At 46.2% G+C, this 19,824-nt stretch overlaps 1 protein-coding gene across 7 annotated transcripts in view; it reads left to right on the forward strand.

Annotated features, from left to right (window-relative positions):
• Positions 1–19,824, forward strand: part of ARNT2 (aryl hydrocarbon receptor nuclear translocator 2) — an 803,119-nt gene that overhangs the window by 63,855 nt on the left and 719,440 nt on the right. For all 7 annotated transcript variants that reach the window (XM_085644710.1, XM_085644711.1, XM_085644712.1 and 4 more), the window contains one exon: positions 5,124–5,235. In XM_085644710.1, the coding sequence (XP_085500836.1) occupies positions 5,124–5,235 (112 nt within the window). The remainder of the gene's footprint in view (positions 1–5,123; positions 5,236–19,824) is intronic.

Here is a 19,824-nt window from a genome sequence, read left to right on the forward strand (position 1 = left end):
AACACACCTACTGGCCAGGCAGACATGCGAGGAGGCAAAACATAGCACAACGCAACAAAACACTGGACTACATCCAAACACACACAAAGTGGTGAAGGAAGAGTAACCAGAAGAGGAAGGAAGAGCTAAAAAACACACTACGATAAGGGAAAGGCAGAAGAAAGCAAAACTAACAACAAGAAACAAGAATCCACGGATGTCAAGGAGAAAAGACATCACGAGGCGAACTGAAAAAGCGAGAAAACCGAGAAGATGAGAAAAAAATGCAATAAGATCACTCATACTTCCCGTTATAAAATTAACATTGTAATAAAATATAAACCTAACATTGCATTGCAAAATTGACAATCTAAAAATAATAAAAAACATAGTTGAGTCAAATGGGATTGGGACCCATGAGGCACACTCTAAATAAGAGTAAAGACGTAACCAACGTATGTCAAAATGGGAGGACTATAACCCAAGACCAACCCCCTACCAAGAGGAAAAGGGGTCAAAAATATATAACCAGCAACAAGAGTGCTGCATTATTCGTTGTAACTATGGGGGCTGATTGTCCGGTTCTTCTTACAGGAGCATACTAGCTTGGGTGCATCTGAACAGTGGGAAACGTTTTCATCAAATTTACATGATATATCTGTTTGTACTGGAGATTGGCTTTATTGGATGTTTTCCTTGCAGAAAGTGAGATTTAATCCCCACCGTCAGGCTTGAACACCCCTGGGTAAGAAATACAAAATCTTCAGAGTATCTAACAGTATAGTGTGTATAGCTTTTCCATCATTTTGTTTTAGTTGCCAGGCAGACAAGCTACAGTTTGCTGCACTGGACTGCTGCAGTTAATAGAAGGACAATCTTTGTCTTATTTACTTTCTCCCTGCAGTTTTGTCACCGTTGCCAATTGCATTCATTTGGGAAGGCTCCTTTGGCCAAGAGTCTGGGCAGCTGGTCCCAGAGAAAGTTAGGCAGGAACATTTGTCATTTACCAGAAGTATAGCTACCAAAGGAAAGTAAACTTTTCCTCTGTGCATTCGGCCGAACGTACACTTGTCTGTTTCATGCATTAGATATGTGAAAGTCAAACGTGTTCCAATTGCGGTTTCATTTTCATTGTGCTTTTTGGGGATTTGTTTATAGCGGCTTTGGGCCTTTGTCAGTGGAGTAAATTACATAAGTCTGATCTTATTATGGGATGCAAGGTTTTTCACGGGAGCATTTTTAGGTCGAGTCTGGGCAGCACATGCGCTTCTCTGCGAGACATGCTGTATAGGAGTATGGACTTGACGCTCTACCCACTCTCTGCCCATATTTTTCATTGGCTTGTGTCATTGTCCTTTGTAAATGCTGGCATTCTGATTTTTGAATAGGCTTGTTCGTCCCTCCTTAGTACCGCCTCTTCATTTGTAACCACCCATGAGGACTGGCGCTTTTCCTTCTGTTGTTACACAGTATGTGTTATTTAGCCTCTAAGCACTATTTTCTTTAATGAGTTTCTTGTACTGCACAACGTGAATATCCTAAACAGGTTATTGACGAAGCTTATAAAAGGGCGAGAAACAACAATCGAGAGGGGTTGTTGGAGGACAGGATCAGAGAACTAGATAAGGCCATCACATGTGTTACCACATACACCTCTGATTCCAATCGATTAAGGAACATCATTCGTAAGAATTGGGGTATCCTCAACACTGGTACACTGAACCTTTCTACACCAAGGTTCGCTTTTAAACGAACTAGCAACATAAAAGATATGTTGATACACACTAGACCCAAGAAACACCACAACATGGTACAGAAAATGCTTCCTTGCGGATCATGTTCTGTCTGTCCTCAAACTAAGGTCACAAAACTATTGAATTTCCCTAATGGTGTTAGCTGGCGGTTGACAAAACATACCAACTGTAACACAGCTAATTGCATTTATATGGTGAGGTGTGCTTGCAACCTTATTTACATAGGGATGACAACAAGGCAAGTGAAAGTACGAATGATGGAACACAGAAGCAATTTTAGATGTGCAAAGACAAACACTAAAATGACCACTCACTTTAAAGAAACACAACATCTTCCCGATTCCTTTGATTGGTGTGTTCTGGAAGCGCACCCGGGTATGTCGAGAGACACCTTGTTTCGTTTAGAACAACGGTGGGTCCTTAGACTGTTGTCTGATGAATCAGGACTTAACGAAGACATCCCTTGGAGTCTCCTAACCTCATAACTGAGCGATTTTTATAGTGACTTATCTTTTTCTGGATACTTGAACCTGTATCCACAACAACCTTATCTAGACACTGGGTCTTTCTCATGAGATCATTCTAAGACAATATACCATCTTTGTCCCTCCTTTTTCGGGTATCTCCATCATTCGGAGTTGACAACGTCTATGAAGCGCTAGCCCTCACCTCTGTGGCTATCAATATTTATCATTCAAGCCCCGATTGATTTTTTTCACATTACATATTGTCATATCCTTTGCACTACTACTATCCACGTGTACTTAGGAACACCTCTTTCCCGAAATAATACTTTGTTCGGGTTATTCCATCACTCACCTGATTGATGTAGATCGTGCTCATTTGTCTCCCTCTCACATATAATGCATTGATGTATATTGCGATCGTAGCAACCAGATCGCTAGGTCCGGATTGGACCTCCCTTAGACCACATGACTCTGTTGGGGTCATGTGATCACCTTCCCAACATGGCGCCGTCTAATGGTCGGCATTCTAGTAATCCACGCAACCACCCGGAAGTCCCTGTGGAAACGGCCACCCCGACCTGCCTTTCCTTTATACCACCCATTGTCCGATTCTGCTTCACAGATCGGGTGGACCGGTCGATCCGTATGGGTAGGATTAACTTTGTGATTTTGCTAAGGGAACCGTGAGTAAATATACTGTGTTCTTTTGACAAATAGACAAGCATTAGCGTTGCCGCCCCTCGAAGCTCCACGGCTACCCCTTCCAGGTATGGTGAGTTTCCACGAGCAGCAAGTGTTCATTACATTGATGAGAACATCACTTGCTGTTTATACATGCCACATTGTATGGGTTACCTCATTGAAGGTTTACTTTCACTTTTTGCCACCGCGCTAATTTAAGTGGGTGCCTTATCTCTAACGGCCTTTCCAACCCATTGTACTCGACTTATTTGACTAACTCTACTTTTTTACTTACCTCGTCATTCGTTACAAAGGTAATCCGTACACAGTGTTTTCTCCCGGATATCACCCGGAGTTTATCACTTATGCCGATCGTTTTCAGTATCTTTCTAAGAGCTAACATTAATCTTACTATATATCAGGGCGCTAGAATTCAGTGTCGACGGCGACCGGTACTACTATTATGGCCCGGAACAGACTCGATAAGGGTGAGGATTTTCACGTGGATCGTTGTTTATTCATTTAATAACTGCTATACCTTCGAAATTTATATCTAGTGCAAGAAATTCACAAATTTTAATCTTCGTCACCTGAATGCTCATTTATTGATTGACTACAGTATGGATGCATCAAGCAGGTCACCACCCATGGGCCATTTGCATGCGTTTGACGCACTGTCACTAATTGAACCAATAGTATTGGTCCTTATGGAAATGACATTGTATTGCTTTGTTTTGACTGTTCTAACTGTTTTTATTATTACAGGTTAACACTTTATAATCTTTGTTGAAACCAGAGGTACCCCCACATTTTTTAGGGTGCTGTAAGGGTGGCCGCTTTTCACTGTTAGTGTTGGGTGACCACCACCAAAAAATGTGTAGGTAGTATTTGATTAGGTCCTGAGGAATTGCCATCGATTTGATAGTAAGGCAAAAAACATGTCGACCTCAATTCATTAGCGTATAAATGCACATCATTGAGTGCCTATACGCAATTTTTTCATTTTAATTAGGGGAGTAGCCAACTTCATTAAAACTTTTTTGATCGGACTATCTTTCCCTATTTTAAACTTCACTTTATACTCCACATTCACCTACACTAGGACCCTTACTCACACTTCACCTGTCGGCCTTGGAATAAAGATCTCCGTTAAGTAGGCCCCATCACGGTCGTCTGATCGGGCATTGCAGCGCTGGCCCGAGTAGGAGCAGACCCGATGATGAAGCAAGACACCTACTTGTTGGGTGTGTGAGGGTCTTTTTCCAAATAAGGAGATTACTCTCCTGTGTTTTACTGATTTCAACCTTACAGTTACGACCCGTCATTGTCTTTCTTTTTTGATAGGAACAGCATACTAATTGTTTTCACATAGTCTAATGGGTACGTATGCTGGACCTCATTGTAAAAGCCCTTGTCCTTCTGGCCCTTGTCCTTCAGGCACGACGTGGTTTTCTGCAACATTCAACACGCAACGCGCGGTTTCACTTTCCAAGCAACCAGCTTCTTTGCAAGAAAATCGGTCTCACATTTACAAGAGTTTGACCTATTGGCATTGTTAAATGACGATGCCTTTTATTTTGTGTAATTAGCAAAACAGATAAATAAAAGGGATTGTCATTTACAATGCTTATAGCTTAAACTCTCGCGAATGCAAGACCTATTGCATTGCAAAGGCTTGTTGTTAGGTTGTAGGTATTGCTGATCCATCTCCAATAGATGTTGTACAACGTGTTGCTGGTTTGACACCTTAGGAATTCTCTTAAAAGTGTAGTTATCTCAGTTTATCCTTGACAGATGCTGTAGTCGATGCTGAACATAATTAAAAAGATACTGTGGAATATAGAATTTCTGTGGTTTCTCCGTGTGGAACTTGTGAATATTAATGCTGTGTTCTTGAGTAGACAGAGGTGAACAAATCCCTAATATTGGTCTTTTTCACTATCTACTGTGTAATGTATTTGTAAGTGGTTTACCCTATGATAATATTTCTTTCTATATATGCTTGTTGCTGGTTTGTCTAATGTTGATAATGTAGAACAAGTATTTATCATTGCTGAGTAATGAATACATTCTCTTGAGAGACTGTTTTATTTCAGTTTTTTCTAAGAGATTGTATGAAACATTTGGTTATTGTCCATAGTTTATAGGCATTATATAATTTGCATGCCATGTTGTTCCAGTGACAGATGCTGTCAAGCTTATACTATTGCATTTGATTTGTGACGTTTTCTCTTTTCTCTAGAAATGACAACAGATGTACCTGGATCCGTGAATTTGCCCATCGCTTCAATGGCAGCAGGGCAGGTGAGGATGGCTGGACCGATGCCCGCCAGAGGAGGAAAGCGACGCTCAGGGTAAGCCGCTTCCTGTTTATTTGGGATGGTACTCTAAGGTCCCTGGCAGCATCTTTTGACATTTGTCATTTGGGCAAGGAAGAAATCATGACTGGTGAATTGGGTATTTTAGCTTATTTCCATATAATACAAATAATATAATAATCCCCTTAAGATCAAATCATTCTCCTTGGTATAATTGTCCTCACACACACATTCAAGGTTCTACACAACATAGACCTTCCTATACTGCTTGATTTGAGCTGATGGTTGCCGTTGGTGTCCACCAGCTCTCATTTTAGGGCATCTGACCATTACCAGTTTAAGAGCGGGGAAAAACACACAAAATAAAGTCTGAGCAAGAGAAAGATGGAAAACCTGACAGCAAGGGAGAAAACAGGAACCAGCACGAGTGAGATAAATGGGCAGGGAGTGTCTGGTAATTGATTAAAGAGGTTTGAGGTGGATTTAGGACTCACAACCTTGGTATTCGAGGTTCTGACATTCAATTTTGCTGGTTGCGGAATGTGAGTACAGCCCTGGTCACCAGCACTCATTCTTTTACAAGTTGAGCACTACCTGTTTATGGTAACAGTTGCATCTCATTAAAAAAACAGGCAGCCATCTCTGCTGGACTTCTACTTGCACACATCCCACGCAACACAGAAAAAGATACTGAGGCCGAGCCTTCTTGTACATCGCTCCTAAAGTCTGAAATGACCTACCCTCTACACAATAAGGCTTCTCGTCACTTCTGGAGTTCCGCAATAAGATGAAGACCTGGCTGTTTGAATAACCCACCACCCTAGGCAGGATAGTAAATACACCTGCTCAGCGCCTGGATAACCTCTCGGGTGATAGAGCGCTTTACAAATACATGCAACATAACATCCTGCACATGCTTTTAAAACAGATCTTTGTATTTAAAGAAATATGCGACATATTTTTTAGATGGATCCATATTGTAGTTAAATGTTGAGCGCTTTTTTTTAAGATTAACAAAAGAATACACTACTACTCGGTTTGCTGCATCACTTACCTTGCCGTAGAAACCTTACTCATTTGGTAAGAAAGCTGTTTTGTCTTCTACCCTTCAGTCTGATTTTGGACTTATTCCCCCAAATATAAGTTGTTTTTTATATGTGGGGTAGTTAGCAATGGAACCTAAAGAACTAAATGCACCCTTTTTGTGGGTTGGCTGGGAAACTTACCCACCCAGACATTTATTTTAAACTAGAAACGAGGGAAATCCAGGATGGTGTGAATCCCACTACTTTTTCTTACCAAGAATGTCTTGCAAACCTTAAACTTTGGTTTATTACCTTTATGTAAGAGAAAGTTCTGGAATCTGTGGGGATTGTACTAAATCCTTCTTCCCTGCGTACCCACACTTCTCTTGATAAAAACCGAATCCCACTTTTGTGGTAGCGCCTATGTCCTGCAGCAGAAAGACCCTAAAATGTATCATGGATACAACCAGATTTATCCTACGAAATTCAATCATCATGAGGATGTGCATAGATGTTGCTGGGATAGGCCAGCTTCCTGGAAGGCCAACTAACCTCTGACATTTCTGAAAATTAGTCACCAGTGGTGTTCAGAAAGGTGTCTTGCATGGATACCCAATACTCTATAAATGTCAAACTATAGGTGACGGGTCTCATATTCCTCATTTCACCCTGGAATACCCTGTCTCTTTAATTTTCAGGTATGTCTAGGGTTGGTAGGGGTCCTTGAGTTCAAGCTGACTCAAAGCCTAAACACTGCAGTCACACCTCATGGGACATGAGAGGAAGTTGTCAGTTCTTTGAACATAGTGACATGCATTTCTCAGGGGCAGAATGAGTATCTGGACTTTAGGGGAGAGGCCCTGTGCCAACACTGGCTGGCACAGTACCCCAATCCTTTTCTCACTCGTTCTTAGTGATCATGTGGGCTACTTGCCCCCTAGAGGGGACGTATTGGAGGGAAATTCACTAATCAGTCCCTAAGCAGGAAAAAAGACTCTCTGGGACAGGGGGAGTTGTTGGGAGCACCCAATGCCAGCATGCGTTGGCCCTAACTCTATCTTTTTTAAAGAATATTTTCTTTTAGTCTATTGGATGAGCTCCGACCCCACCACTAAATAGGCCTTCCTATACCGCTTAATATGAGCCGATGGTTGATTCCCCTGGGGTGACCGAAAGGCCACTAGACTATCATAGAAAAAAGTGAGACCAGGAATGAGTACTGGGCTGACCCGACCCGACCTGGCAGTGAGTTGCTCCCCCACCCCCTGAACATCAGTCTGTCTGCACTCACTTAGTGAGGCAATTTGGATGATTCAACTTCATAAAAAAGCAATGGTTTGAGGTGAAGACCTGTGTTGGCCTCAGGTACTACCCCAGGCACTCTATAGTCGACCCCTCTCCCCCGTCCCCTGCAAGGAAGCATATTAGGGGGTGTATGTGCTCTCTGCTGGCCCATATGTCAAAACTGTGCCAGAAGAAATCCAAATATTCTCTCACTTGCTTTAAGGAATGGCTCCTGAATCTGTCCTGCGGGGGGTTAGAAAGACTGTCTTGGGCCACCAGATGGGATGTCAGAATTAGCCAGCATAACCAGACTATTCCTTTTGTTTAAAAAAAAATGCACTGCTTGGTGTCTAATGGGCACCCCGGTACCCTTTTTAGGTGCAGAAACGTTTGGTGTTTAGAAAGGTTTAGAGTTCAAGAGGCATGGAGGTAGCCTGATGCCAGATAGGCTGGGACCCCACCCACAGTAAAAAGAAAAATAAATGTCCTCCTTGTGGGCTTTCTGCAGAGTACATTCTCCCTATCTGCTCTCATATTGAGGGACAAAGACTGTATAGTACGCTGGTGGCATGGGACAACTCTCTGCCGGATCAGCAGCCCCCCTACCCATTCCTTCTTTTATATATTTCCCTAGTGTCTTGCAGGCTATTTGCCCCTTGGACCTGGCATATTGGGAGTAAAGCCCCCAATCTGCCCTCTAAGAGGCAGTCTTGTCTGTGGGTGCGGTTGAGGTCGCGTTGGCCCATGTTAAGGGGCATCTTTCCCATCATTATGCTCCCTGGTGGTTCAGTAGAGTAGATTGCTGCCAATGCTCACCCTTATGCGGTGATAACTAATCCGGGATCCACTAGAGAGCGGTTTGTAAAGAGAATTTCTTTTCAGTGGCACCACTCCCATCCAGTTTGATGGTTGTGGGGCTGATCTATTCCCTTGAGTACTATTCAAACTGAAAGCATACAGAAGTTTAGACTCCAGCTGCTTTCAGTTTCGATTATATCAGCTCCCATATAAGGCAGAGTGTAAATAAATGTTATATATATATTGTAGGTATGCATGCATGTGTATCTTGGACTGCAAGGGAATCACTTTCCTTGCAGCCTGATGCGGGGGGGCAGTGTTGATGTGAAAAGTGGGTCTCCCGGAGCAAGTATCGGAGAGATTCCCTGCAGTGAGTCCTAGTATGTGATGTCATGTTTCCTGCACTACATAGAGTGTGAAGAGCGTGAACATCACTTTCTCTGGATTGAAGTTGTTTAAATATGTTATTTTTGAGTCCTTTTTTTCCTTTTTTGATTGCACTTTTCTCACCCAAGAAACGTACACTTATTAGTACTTCTTCTGTTTTGGAGAAAGTAATTGAAGATCAAGCTGGCTTTCAGTCACAAAAATAACTACATGATCTGGACTTATGGGGCACCATCTTACATCAGAACTGGTTGTAACAGTGAAACCTCAAATTTTTCAATCCTATGATTTGTTGTTTGTTCACCATTATATCTCACCAGCTTTTGACCCTGTGGGCCATGTAACCCTTATTGGTGATCTTTTACAGTAGACAATGTTTTAGGGGTAAGTGCTGAGCTGATACTCCTTTACAGAGTCATTTGTAATTGTGATCTGTGTCTCCTACAGACTAGTGTATAAGGCCCATATGCTTTGGGAGTTTCACAAGACTCTACCCTGTTCCCATGTTACTACCTTTTAATGTGGAGTTCATAGGAAAGCTTTTAAACCGTTATTACATTACTTATCATTATTATGCTTTTGCCATACATGTCTATTTTCATTTCTCTATATTCTAATTGTGTAGGAACACTTCTATCCTCCCCAAATGATGTTCAGCTCTATGCATTGTCTCAACCTGATTCCCACCAAAACAGAACACGAGATGATTTACTCTAGAGAAAGGTCTCGGATCTAGAAATGCTGCATGATCAATCATTGAGTGTCTATGAACTTACATTAATATTTACCCAGCACGTTGCAGTGGTGGTCATACCCTGCACCTTTCAGATTCAACATCTCCAAATGATTATATTCACTCTATGCTGCAGATGTTTGAACTGTGGCATCAGCCTCTTTTCCGTTTTGTTTTGGCTTTATGTAACTATGAAATGGTTGTATTTCCCCATCCTTAAACAGTTTTGCCTTGGCCTGGAGAAATGAGGAATCTACTGGAATCCATAAATGCACTATTTGAAATATGGTATATGCAATACCCTCATGCTGTTGGTAAATCTTCTGTAGTAGGGGATCTCTGTGTATAGTCATAATCTAGTGAATAGTCCCGCCCATGTGCGTGGACCCCGGAGCAATAAAAAATAATCTCTAAAACGTGACAAATCATGCAGACCTGCATACACCTTTAAGAGAGAATTTAATTTAAAGACAGATAATGCAGCCTATACCCACAGGTACACTGTCCAGTACTTCAACTAGAATTCCACCAACATCCACAAACAGCACTGCCTGTCTAGTTTTTCTCCACATAGGAAAAAACCCTGCCTCTACCAGCAAAAGCCTCTGGAATGGTAGAGAGGAAGGAGTGGACAGACAAGCCCCATAGGCTGCCATTATGTGGCTTAGAACAGGATACTGTGCCTTTAAGAAAACTTTCCAGATTTCCAGAACTTTCCCCAGTATCCCAGAATGCCCCGTAGGTCCCATTTACTTTCAGTTCTTTTTTCCGGCTCCTGCTAGCAGGACCCTGGAGCATTGAGCTCTCCCCTTTTCAAGGGTTTATTTGAGATTTTGGCAATTTTTGTCACTTTTTCTTGTGCTTAGTAGCTGGTACTGTCAACATGCCTGGCTTGTTCGACAAGTGCCCGGAATGTGGACGAAAGAAGGCTAAAACTGATCCACACGAGGTGTGCATAGGTTGCCTTCCCCAGTCCCACGTGCCTGAAAGCTGTACCGTCTGCCACTCGTTCTCAGCCAGGACCCTGAGGGACAGAATGAAAATCAGGCTTCAAGTTCTGGAGGAGAGAAGACTGAAGGCACCAGATGGGTCTGAAGGGGCTGATTTGGCCCATACTGAGGCTCCTGGGGGGCTCCCCAGGGGCAGGAAGACCAGTAAGCGCTCCCACTCCCCGTCGAGGGCGTCGACGGCGACGTCGAGGAGGATGACCACTGTCTGTTCGCCGTCTCCCCAGGGCTCTGGAGAGAAGCGGCGTCGACGATCGCCGTCGAGGGACCTGAATAGGCCGCCGTCGACTACATCGGCGTCGTCGGCGACTACGCCGTCTTCGGCCCCGTCCAGCGGCCGCCGTCGAGATCGGACCCGGCGTCGGCATTCACTGTCGAGGGATCGCCGTTCGCCGTTGATGAAGAGGTGAAGGAGATCGACGTCGAGACGCTCGAGGTCGCCGTCGAGGCGAAGATCGCCGTCGAGGCACAGGTCGCCGTCGAGGCACAGGTCGCCGTCGAGGCACACGACGTCGAGGAGAAGATCGACGTCGAGGAGAAGATCGACGTCGAGGAAGAGAGAGTCACCGGAATCGGTGTACTCTGTGGTGTACACGCCTCCTCGGATGCCTCCGTCGCCGCCTCCTCTCCCGCCTCCGCCGACTCCACCTCCACCAACGCCGCCTCCTCCGCCTCCGCCACCGCCACCTCCACCACCGCCACCTCAGCCTCGGACGCTGCCTCCGCCGCCCCAGCCTCAGTCGCTGCCACGCACTCCTGTGGGTCCGCCGCCGGTTCCCCCGCGGTCGGTTTCCCTTCCAAGGTACCCGACTCCGCCGCAGGGGACCCCGAAGCCACGACGCCCGCGGTCGCCTGGACCGGCTAGACCGGCGGACAGGCCGAAGCCGAAGAGGTCGTGCTCCCGCTCTCACAGGAGGAGAAGGTCACGGAGCCGTGGACGGTCCTCGTCGGACTCAAGACGACGCCGTAGGAGGTATAGGTCCAGGTCACACACGCGCTCCTCGGACAGAGACCTTTCCCCGACGCTGTCGGACTCCCCGGGGACTAGGGTGTCTCCGGTGGACGACTTGGTCTCGTTCCAAGAGGTGCTGTTGCGAGGGGCTGCAAAGTTGGGTATCACGGTGACGGTTCCAACACCCACGACGTCCGTGATATTCGAGACGCTTCATAAGAAACACCTGTCTCGCCCCCTACTGCCTCTTGTACCAGGACTGGTGGAACCCGCGTTGGAGCTGTTCCTCACTCCCGCGACGACGAAGGCCGCTCCCTCCAGGCTCATGAAAAAGTATAGGGCCCCGGAGTCGGATCCTTCCTTTTTGAGAGTGGACCCGAAGCCGGATTCGGTGATCGTGACGGCGGCAAGAAAACAACATGCGACCGCCCCGTCATCCACGGTTCCGCCTGACAAAGAAAGCCGCTGGCTGGATTCTGCGGGCAGGAAGGTGTGTGGGACCGCCGCCACCACCATGAAGGCGGCGAGTGCAGGGGCTTTGTTGGGCCGTTACGACCGGGCCCTGTGGGAGTCCCTGCAGCAATATGCAGACCTACTGCCACGGGACAAGAAGGAGGACTTCTTGGAAACGGTGCGCGAAGGCATGCTGGTTTCGAACCAAACGATCAGCGCAGCGGCGGATGTATCCTTATTGGCCGCCCACGCCTATTGTCATGGCGTCCACCAGCGGCGTCATTCGTGGTTGCGCCTGACGTCCCTCAAGCCGGAGGCGCAGCAGAGAGTGGCCAACCTGCCCTTCTCGGGGGAAACCCTGTTCGGGAAGCATGCGGACGATGAGATGGCCCGCATGAAGGCGGAGGCGGAAACCCTGACGGCCGTCGGGTTGGAGAAGGCCGAGAAGAAGAAGCGCCCGTTCCAGAGGAGGTTCGGGCAGAGGGCGTGGGCAGGGCTCGGGACAGCAGCAGCAACAACAGCAGCAGTTCCGCAAGCCCTTCCAGAAGCGCCAGAGGGGTAGAGGAGGCCAGCAGGCTACTACCACGACCAAGGGCCCGGCCGGGTCTCGGCCCTGAGCGGCTACTTCCCCCTCAACCGTTACCCACTCCAGTGGGGGGAAGCATTCAATTTTTTCCGGCAGAGTGGAGAAAAATTACTCGGGACAAGTGGGTGCTGAATATTGTTTGCAATGGATACAGTCTTCGGTTTATCAGCCCGCCTCCAGCGATTCCGCCGGTCAGCTCTCGATTCCAGCTGAGAGAGCTCCAGGCGGAGGCAGACATCTAGTTGAGAAAAAAGGCGGTAGAAGAGGTACCTCTGTCTCAAAGGGGAAGGGGTCTGTACTCCCGGTTCTTCCTCGTTCGCAAGAAGGACAAGAACGAGTTCAGGCCCATTCTGGATTTGCGACAGGCAAACAAATGGATTCGCAGAGAGAAGTTTCGCATGCTATCGTTGCACCAGATTTACCCTCAGCTGCAACGGGGAGACTGGCTCTGTGCCATAGATCTACAGGATGCGTACTTCCATGTGCCCATAGCACGGAAGCACAGGAAGTTCCTGCGATTCCAAGTCGGCGCCAATCACTATCAATACACAGTACTGCCATTCGGGCTAAAGTCTGCGCCCAGGACCTTTTCGAAGTGCATGGCGGTGGTGGCGGCACACCTGCGGAGGAACAAGGTGTTTGTCTACCCGTATCTGGACGATTGGCTGATCAAGGCATCATCCTTCGCGGAAGCGCAAGAACACTTCCGATGGACGTGCGAGCTCCTGCACAAGCTGGGGTTACACGTCAACATGTCCAAATCGGTCACGACTCCGGTCCAGTGCATACAGTATCTGGGGGCCTCCATCGATACGCGGTCAGCAAGCGTGTCTCCTTCGGAGGAGAGACGGTTATCACTCCTTCGGAAGGCCCAGGACCTCAGGACTGCTCCATCGACGACAGTGAGGAAGGTGTCTTCGCTGCTGGGATCGATGGCCTCCTGTATCTTCCTCCCGCCTCACGCTCGGCTAAACATGAGACCACTGCAGGAGTGTTTGGAGGATCAGTGGGATCAGAGGACAGGCTCTTGGGACGACGAGATACGACTGTCGCTGCATGCTCTTCAGTCTCTGAAGTGGTGGTGTTCGGCGGAAAACCTCCTCAAGGGGGTTCCCTTCCACAAGGACATTCCCATGACGAGTGTCGTGACGGATGCGTCTCTCCAGGGCTGGGGAGCGCATTCCGGGGACTTGCAGATTCAAGGAAAGTGGTCTGCTTTGGAATCGACGTACCACATCAATTTCCTGGAACTCAGATCTGTCTTCCTGGCACTGAAGGCCTTCCTTCCGTCCTTCCAGACCAACTCGCTGCTGATACAGACGGACAATACAACTACGATGTATTACCTCAACAAGCAGGGGGGGTCGAGATCGCGCACTCTGTCACAGGAGGCGCAGGCGATCTGGCACTGGCTGCTGGCCAGAGGACTGACGATTACGGCCACGCATCTGCCAGGGGTGCAGAATGCTCAGGCGGACGCCTTGAGCAGGCTGAATCAGGAAATCCACGAATGGGTCATAAACGACGAAGTACTAGGAGAAGTCTTCGCAAGGTGGGGGACTCCAGACGTGGATCTGTTCGCCACTGCCGAAAACAGCAAATGCCGAGACTTCGCATCCAGGTACTACCAACGGGGGACGCTGGGGAATGCGCTATGGATCGATTGGTCGAACAACTTTCTGTACGCTTTTCCACCCATTCCCCTGATTCCGGCAGTGCTCATCAAGCTGTCCCAGTCCAGGGCGCGGATGATCCTGATCGCCCCGGAGTGGCCCAGGCAGTGGTGGTTCACGGACCTACTTCACCGGTCTCTCCTTCCTCACATGCGGTTGCCATGCAGGCCGGACCTTCTCACGAAGTTCGGGGGGCGGATGGTGCACCCCAACCTCTCGTCTTTGAGTTTGGCGGCATGGCTCCTGAAATAGTGCAATATGGCCATCTGAATCTACCAGACGATTGTATGGACATACTGAAGGAGTCTAAACGACCTTCCACTAGGACATCCTATGCTTACAAGTGGAAGAGGTTCTGTATCTGGTGTAAGTCCAAGAACTTTGATCCGACGACATGTAAGGAAGATGTCATCCTTCCATACCTTCTACATCTGGCGCAGTCTGGCCTTAATTTCCATTCCATTAAGGTTCATCTGGCTGCTTTGACTGCTTACAGGAAATGCCCTTCACAGACTTCCTTCTTCCAGATCCCTGTGGTCAAGGATTTTTTGGAAGGCTTGAAGAAAGTGTTTCCTCCCGTCAGACTTCCCTCGCCTTCCTGGGACTTGAATGTGGTGCTGTCCAGACTGATGAAGGAGCCTTTTGAACCCATTCACAAGGCTTCGTTGCAGCACCTATCCTGGAAGGCGGCGTTCCTAGTGGCCATTACATCGGCCCGCAGGGTGAGTGAACTTCAGGCTTTATGTTGTCAAGAACCTTATACTTTATTTCATGCTGCTAAGGTTGTGATGCGTACTCACCCTAAATTTCTTCCTAAGGTTATCTCTGATTTTCATGTCAACCAGACTATAACTTTACCTACGTTCTTTCAGAATCCCTCTTCGCCAGCGGAAAGGTCTCTCCATTCCCTGGATGTTCGGAGGGTGTTGAAATTTTATCTGGATAAGACCAAGGATATTCGTAGGTCTGACCAATTGTTTGTTAATTATGGCTCAGTCAGGACTGGTCTTGCGACCTCTAAGCAGTCCATTTCTCGGTGGATTGTGTCCTGCATACAATTGTGTTATCAAAAGGCTAATAAGACCTTAGGGGGTAAACCTAAGGCTCATTCCACCAGGGGCAAAGCTGCCACGACGGCTTTGCTACGTAATGTTCCGATTGCGGAAATCTGCAAGGCGGCCACTTGGAAGTCGGTCCATACCTTTGCTGCGCATTACTGTCTGGACTCGGATGCCAGGGCAGATGCTCAGGTTGGGCAGGCTTCACTGCGAAATTTGTTCGCACAGTAGTGGGTTTGTCTTGTTTGTTCTCCACCGCTGCTGTTGTGTGGGGATGGGCTTGCCATTCTATTCACTAGATTATGACTATACACAGAGATCCCCTACTACAGAAGGAGTAGTTTCTTTTCTGTAACTCCAGTTCTGTAGTAGGGGTATCTCTGTTATAGTCATAAGCGCCCGCCCTCCTCCCTGGTGGAGAGAGATTTATTCATATGAAGAATGCTACAGGTCTGGCGTGCTACGCCTTCAAAAAGAACTGAAAGTAAATGGGACCTGCGGGGCATTCTGGGATACTGGGGAAAGTTCTGGAAATCTGGAACGTTTTCTTAAAGGCACAGTATCCTGTTCTAAGCCACATAATGGCAGCCTATGGGGCTTGTCTGTCCACTCCTTCCTCTCTATCATTCCAGAGGCTTTTGCTGGTAGAGGCAGGGTTTTTTCCTATGTGGAGAAAAACTAGACAGGCAGTGCTGTTTGTGGATGTTGGTGGAATTCTAGTTGAAGTACTGGACAGTGTAGCCTGTGGGTATAGGCTGCTTTATCTGTCTTTAAATTAAATTCTCTCTTAAAGGTGTATGCAGGTCTGCATGATTTGTCACCTTTTAGAGATTATTTTTTATTGCTCCGGGGTCCACGCACATGGGCGGGACTATTCACTAGATTATGACTATAACAGAGATACCCCTACTACAGAACTGGAGTTACAGAAAAGAAACTACTCCTTTTTCTTGTTTTAATTCTCTCGCTAAACTCTCAAACTCTCTCCAAGCTTTTTTCTTATTGAGCTCCATGTGTTTTTGAATGAGCTGCCCTTCAATCTCAGATTTGCTTTTCATTCATACGTTCCAGTTTTGTCCTTCTAAATGATTTATTTGAACTACTTATGTAGGTGCCAAAATCTCAATGGCAAGACCATCTCAGACTAGGGATTAAAAAAAATAAAAAAAACACCACAACAGTCCTTACTTGAGAAAAAAAAGTCTAGGGGTTGGTACTTCTTACAAGTAATTAAAGACCCTACTTAAGCCTTGATCCAGTATTTGAGAATCTACACTTGCTATGTGATGGCTTAAATAACTGTTCACCAGAAGATGCCTTTGTAGTGGGAGTGATCGAGCTGGGCAGACGGGAGATTTTATTTGACAGATATTTGTTTGTATGTGTTTATGAACTTGTATAAAAATCTTAAATTCCACTTTGGCCTTTATTAGCAGCAGGTTTAAAGGTGTTAAATTATCATGTTTCAGAGACTTAAATTCAGCTGAATGGTAAGCTTTTTAATAAGCTGAAGATGTGATAGCTGGAGGCCAGTTAGGAAGTAAGTGGAGGACCCATCAAGTCTTGTCCATCGTAAACCAAAATGTTTTTAGGGAGTTTGGCAAAGTGGGAGGCCATAGTCCTGTCAGCATCGCAGTAAAACTGGGATGCTGACATGATTTCTTTTTTGTTTGTTTTTTTGGTTTACTTCGTTCAAGACCCTGGAGGGTGTAATGAAGAAGAGCAAGGAAGAACTGAAGATGATTGGGTCCCAACAGTCTTCTCTGCGTTCAGTTTAATCAGCATTTCAAGTAGAAGTGAATGATCGACTGTGTATTATACCGACAATTCACACATAGCAAGCAAATACGGATTCCCCTGGTTAGTGGATAATAACAGTTTGTCCCACACATCCACCTATTCAGTCTGTGTCGTTATGGGAGTAGAAGCCTGACTGGAACCTTTGTTCTAGATAAGCTCCTACCTGTGCACAGACCTCTTTGCCAAAATATGCCTGACTGTCAAAACTGCCAGGCCCGTGAGAATGTTTCTTAAACTGCAGAGCTACTAGTTTCCTCTTCTTGGGACTGGAACATAGGGACTTCACCTTTTGAGATACAATAGTGGACAGGGACTGGGTGTGAGTCTTTGCCACTAGGCCAGGAGGAAAAGCATTCCTGCTTACCAGTTGGTTTTGGTGTTTGAAGTCACCGTAGTAGAAATGGGTTGTAGTTTGAAGGTAGGCAAAGATGTATTTATGAAAAATTTGGGGACACTCTGAGTGAGTATGAATTGGCACATCTTTGTTGATAAAGAATTATTGAATGTCTCTGCTTCCTCCGATGTTGCTTCAATATTTGGTTCTTATACTTAATAGATAGTTGGTCATATAAAAATCAGAAGTCTCCCCTCCACTTACCCATCGCCTGAAAGATCAGAGTTACAGAAACCAAGATCTTTTACCACTATGTCCCACTTGGCTTTAATATACAGTTGCACACATAGCAAGCAAAGGCCCAACCCACTCCTGTTCATTTAAGTAAGTGTTATTAAAAGCAAGATCGCTGTGTTTGTAGTTTGCCTGAGCATGACCTTTCTGAAAAAAATCTCTTTGCTGTTCAGTCAAGTATCCAAGTAAGAAACCAGCCTTCCAGAACTGCTTCACTTAGTATCTGAATTATGAAAATCACACCCTCTCTCTGACCTTTGGAGTTGTGAATAAAAAATTTCCTTCTGCCAGTTACTCGTTTTTTTTTATTTTTTAGCGCCATTTATTGGATTTTTATGACAGGTACATTAAATAACATGATGGTTGCAGTCCGCCCCATCTTCCAGCCGTTCATAGTGTGAATCACATTAGCGTACATTAGAATTTACCATTGTATTCAATACTATCAGCTCATAGATCTCTGCTTGGGCATGAGGCTACTAGTACATTTATGGGAGAGACAGTTAACTAGTAGTGATTCAAGGAACATGAGGTAAAAACATTGTAAACCAAAATCCAGATCTACGAGTGTGAAATTAGTGCTAGTTTTGGGATATAAGTCGGTATGTAGGGCGCATACCATGTGGGGAACAAACATTTTCTTAATGTACTCAGTACTTCTTAACCGGTTTGCTGCACTTTCTGTGTATGTTGTCGGTAATAGCACTAGGTCACACCTAATTGATGTCTCTTGTTGGGAAGATGTCGGAGTGAGCTCTATTCCTTCACATCCCATCTGATTATTTGCCCGTCTCTCCCTATTTGTGTTGTGTCCTCCAGAATACATGTCCAAGCCTCCACCCAGTTTCCGGGATGTAGTCCTCTGTCCGCCTCCCTTCTGAACACCACACCCTCATACACAACCCATTTACGAAGTTCTGAAAGCTGGTCTCTCGCCAGTACGCTGCCCATTGCTTTTGTGCCGCTAAGTAATATAATTCAAAATCCTGGGGTGCCAGCCTCCCCGCGAAAATGGAGAGTTGCAGTTTTATCAGTGCAATTCTCATTCCTGCCAGTACCCCGGATTCATTGCAGGACTAGGGCGTCAATATCTCCTAGGGATCATTATGGGAAGTGCAATGAAATAGTAGAGCAATTGAGGGAGAACTACCATCTTTGTCAAGGCTATCCTTCCCATAGTCAAAAGCGGGAGAGTTAACCTGACAACCAGACGTAGAGCCGCCAATGCCACCTGGACGTTACCGTAGAGAAGTTGGACCTGCGTATGGAAAATTTGGACCCATAGATATTTGATCATGGTGGGTGCTCGGCGCAATTTGTCTCCCAGTGCTTCTGGGATTATCCTCTTTTATGAGTTCACCAGCAGGAATGCACAGGACTTTCCCCACTGACCCTTAAGCAGGAAAGCATGCCATGTTGCTCCAGTACGCCAAAGGCGCCCTGGATGTCTTTGAATTCCCATTTGTAAAACAGTATGTCATCCACGTAAAGACAGGGATAGAGTGAGGTCCCTCTAATACGAAACCCTTATTATCGTATGCCCTTGCTGAGCACATTAGCCACTGGCTCGAGTGCCAAAGCGAACAGCAATGGGTGATAGTGGGCATCCCTGCCTGGGCCACCTGCTAATACTCTGAGATGATGGCGCATGAGGGGTTGGGTTTTTCATCCACCCAAAGAACCCCCTGCCAAGGCTGATACTCCTCAACTCTGCATAAAAGAAGTCCCAGGACAAGGAGTCGAAAGATTTTTCGATATTGATAGCTAATGCCACGACTGGCGGAGGAAGTTCCGCATGATGATCCAGGCATCTGATTGATACTGCTAACCACAGATTCCTCAACCTCAACTTAGAATACTCCCCAGGCACTAGACTTGAAATTGTTCTTCAGCAGTGCTCTCGCATGCCGCTAAATGGCACTGTGCGGCTTCACGTTGGCTCTGTACTGTTCTGGAAGGGACAGAGTGGAGATGCATATAAGCGCTATCCCTATGCGCTGGCATCAGTTCCTTTCTTCCTACACTTTCCGACCCAGATTCAGAGTTCTGCTCCCATTTTAGTCTATTCTGATGACTTTTAATTTAACTCTGTTGTGCCAGGGTACAATATTTCCACCTCAAACTACAGGTTTCAAACCATGCAGCGGCTGCAGAAACCCGTTAGTAACAAACCTGCACAAAGTTGTGCTATAAATGTGCTTCCCCCAAAGATGATCCAAGACTGGGAGGTGAATCTGTATT

Source organism: Triturus cristatus, chromosome 3_1 (assembly GCF_964204655.1).
Source record: "Triturus cristatus chromosome 3_1, aTriCri1.1, whole genome shotgun sequence".
NCBI lineage: Eukaryota > Metazoa > Chordata > Amphibia > Caudata > Salamandridae > Triturus > Triturus cristatus.